The 2,495-nt window shown below is 38.2% G+C and overlaps 1 protein-coding gene across 1 annotated transcript; it reads right to left on the reverse strand.

The window, feature by feature from the left end:
* Positions 1–207: 207 nt before the first annotated feature.
* Positions 208–1,257, reverse strand: LOC128565417 (olfactory receptor 10A5). Its single transcript, XM_053561843.1, has one exon. It carries the CDS (start codon positions 1,231–1,233, stop codon positions 280–282), a length of 954 nt encoding a protein of 317 aa, XP_053417818.1. The 5' UTR covers positions 1,234–1,257; the 3' UTR covers positions 208–279.
* Positions 1,258–2,495: the final 1,238 nt, after the last annotated feature.

The following is a 2,495-nucleotide window of genomic DNA, read 5'->3' on the forward strand; positions in this document are numbered from 1 at the left end:
GCACATTAACAAAGTAAATTCCTGGAATGGAGTCAAATGCCAATTGAACCAATAAAAAAAAAAACAAAGTAAGTCTGCAATGGGCAGGCAGAAGAGTTTGGCAGATCATTAAGGTAGGTATAAAAGACTTCTGTGTGTTATTCTCTACACTGAGCTCTCTAATAGCCATTTCAAAAGCTAGGGTTCATTCCAAAAGAGATGTGAAGAGAGGCAGAAAAGTACCCAAACAGGAAATTGATTGTTGGTCATTCAGTAGAATTTAGTCTTACTTCTTGATGTCTATGGGATACTCTTTCTGAGAGTGAGGGCTTTATGAATGGTCCTGCTGAAGGAATTCTTCACTTCCTTATTCCTCAGGCTGTAGATGATGGGATTCAACATGGGAGTCACAACAGTGTAAGACAATGATAGAAGCTTCTTGCTCTCAGGAGAATTATTAGACTTAGGCCTGAAGTAAGTGAGGCTTGAGGATACATAGAAAAGAGAGACAACAAGGAGGTGGGAGGAGCATGTAGAAAAGGCTTTGTGTTTCCCTTTAGCTGATGGAATCCTAAGGATGGCAGCAGCAATGCGAGTGTAGGAACATAAGATCAGCAAGCAAGGTGTCATGACAACCAGAACAGTTCCAATGATGGCATAGATCTCAAACAGTGCTGTGTCTGCACAGACCAGCCTCAGCACTGGCGGGCTGTCACAGAAGAAGTGGTTCACCTTGTTGGTGCCACAGAATGGAAAGCTGAAGAGCCACATTGTCTGCACAGTAGCTACAGGAAAGCCAGGAAACCAGGAGGCAAGAGCCAGTTTGATACGTGTCCTTTTGCTCATAATGACTGGGTAGTGCAAGGGACTGCAGATGGCCACATAGCGGTCATAGGCCATGGTGGCCAGGAGAAAGCATTCAGCCACCCCAAAGAAGAAGAAGAAATACATCTGAGTGGCACATCCAAGGAAGGAGATGGTTGTGTCTCGTGCAAGCAAAGTCCCCAGCATTTTGGGCACAATGACTAGGTTGAAGCCAATCTCCAAGAAGGACAAGTTTCTGAGGAAGAAGTACATGGGACTGTGTAATATGGGGTCAGCCAGGGTAACCAGAATGATGAGGCTGTTTCCCATCAGAGTAACCAGGTAGATGATTAGAAATGCCAGGAAGAGTAATGACTGTATTTCAGTAGGTAGGGAGGAGAAGCTCACAAGGATAAACTCACTTACTCCTGTCCAGTTTCCTATAGCCATAGGTATAGGCAAAAATCCCCAGCTGTGATCATGGAGAGTTTTTTGATCAGAGGAGTCAGATTCTGTATTTGTTTTTCAGGTTCTCTCCTAGGGCCAGGGAAAGAAGGATGATCAGGATATTGGTTGAAAGAGGAAAGACCTGTGCTTCATAAAAATAAAAACACAACAAAGAATGCCCAGAGCCTAAGCTCTGAGATGAGAAATAGCTCATCTTTCTCTGCCATTTTTTTAATGTTCCATTTTCCACTTTGTGGAAATTTCCTCCAATAAATCTAATCATTTTCACATACATTTTTTTCTGCTTCATCCTTTTGTAGTGAGCTTAAGTGAGAAGGCTCTTGAGGCAATGGAGTGAGATTCAGATAGAAAAAGAAGAACAGTAGACATTTTCTATTGATACCTATTATAGATCACTGTTCATCAAAGATTCATACTTTTCATCTTCTTCATCTACTGTCAAAATTAATACTTACCTTTCTGTATGAACTTAGAGATTCTATTTCTAAAACAATTGGCAGAGTATGTAGTGGGACAAGCATATCATTGTATCATATTTTGTTTTGAGGAGATTCAATGTAGGAAACAGAGAGATGGGGGGATATGTGAGAACAATGTTTACATGGTGAACTCATTTTAGTGCACCAAATAAATGGAGTGTGAATAATAAATTGTAAGACAAAAGATGAAAATCTTACTAAGCTAAGAAAACTCAATTAGATAATGACAAGAACTCATGAGGTAATAAGCAAAATAAAAGAGAAATACTAATAGCCAGTTGTGTCCTGGTGAAGAATTTGGTTTTCAAGAATATATGCAAAATGTTATAGCATCTATGTAGAAAAAAATGATCTTTTAAAAATGATATTTTTCACACTTAACTTGAACTACTCTACAGAAGTAACAAATAAATAAAATCTAAAATTTATTGTTATTATTTTTTAAAATTTCAGATTAATATGAGGGTACTAATGACTAGGTTACAAGTTTGCATTTGTCATGTAAAGTTCCTGTTGTAGTTGTGTCCTGCACCCAGGAGGTGTGCCATATATCCTTACATTGTGCCCCAAAATCTACAATCTTGAGCAAAAAATTTGTGACTTTAGCTGTATTTTATCTTTTAACTTCTCAAGCTCACAGTCACAGAAGACTCATAAAATTTTGAAAAAAATAGAAGATCAAAGATATAGTAAACATAGTGTATCAATTATAAAATACTGTTTTATTCTAAGACAGTTTAGCCCTTTGTACCTAAGAGTAAGTAA

The sequence above is a fragment of the Nycticebus coucang genome, chromosome 14 (genome assembly GCF_027406575.1).
Source record: "Nycticebus coucang isolate mNycCou1 chromosome 14, mNycCou1.pri, whole genome shotgun sequence".
NCBI lineage: Eukaryota > Metazoa > Chordata > Mammalia > Primates > Lorisidae > Nycticebus > Nycticebus coucang.

What these genes read in the sequence shown, in the direction of transcription:
- LOC128565417 (XM_053561843.1), bottom strand. Translation starts at nt 1,233, where the DNA reads ATGGCTATAGGAAACTGGACAGGAGTAAGTGAGTTTATCCTTGTGAGC.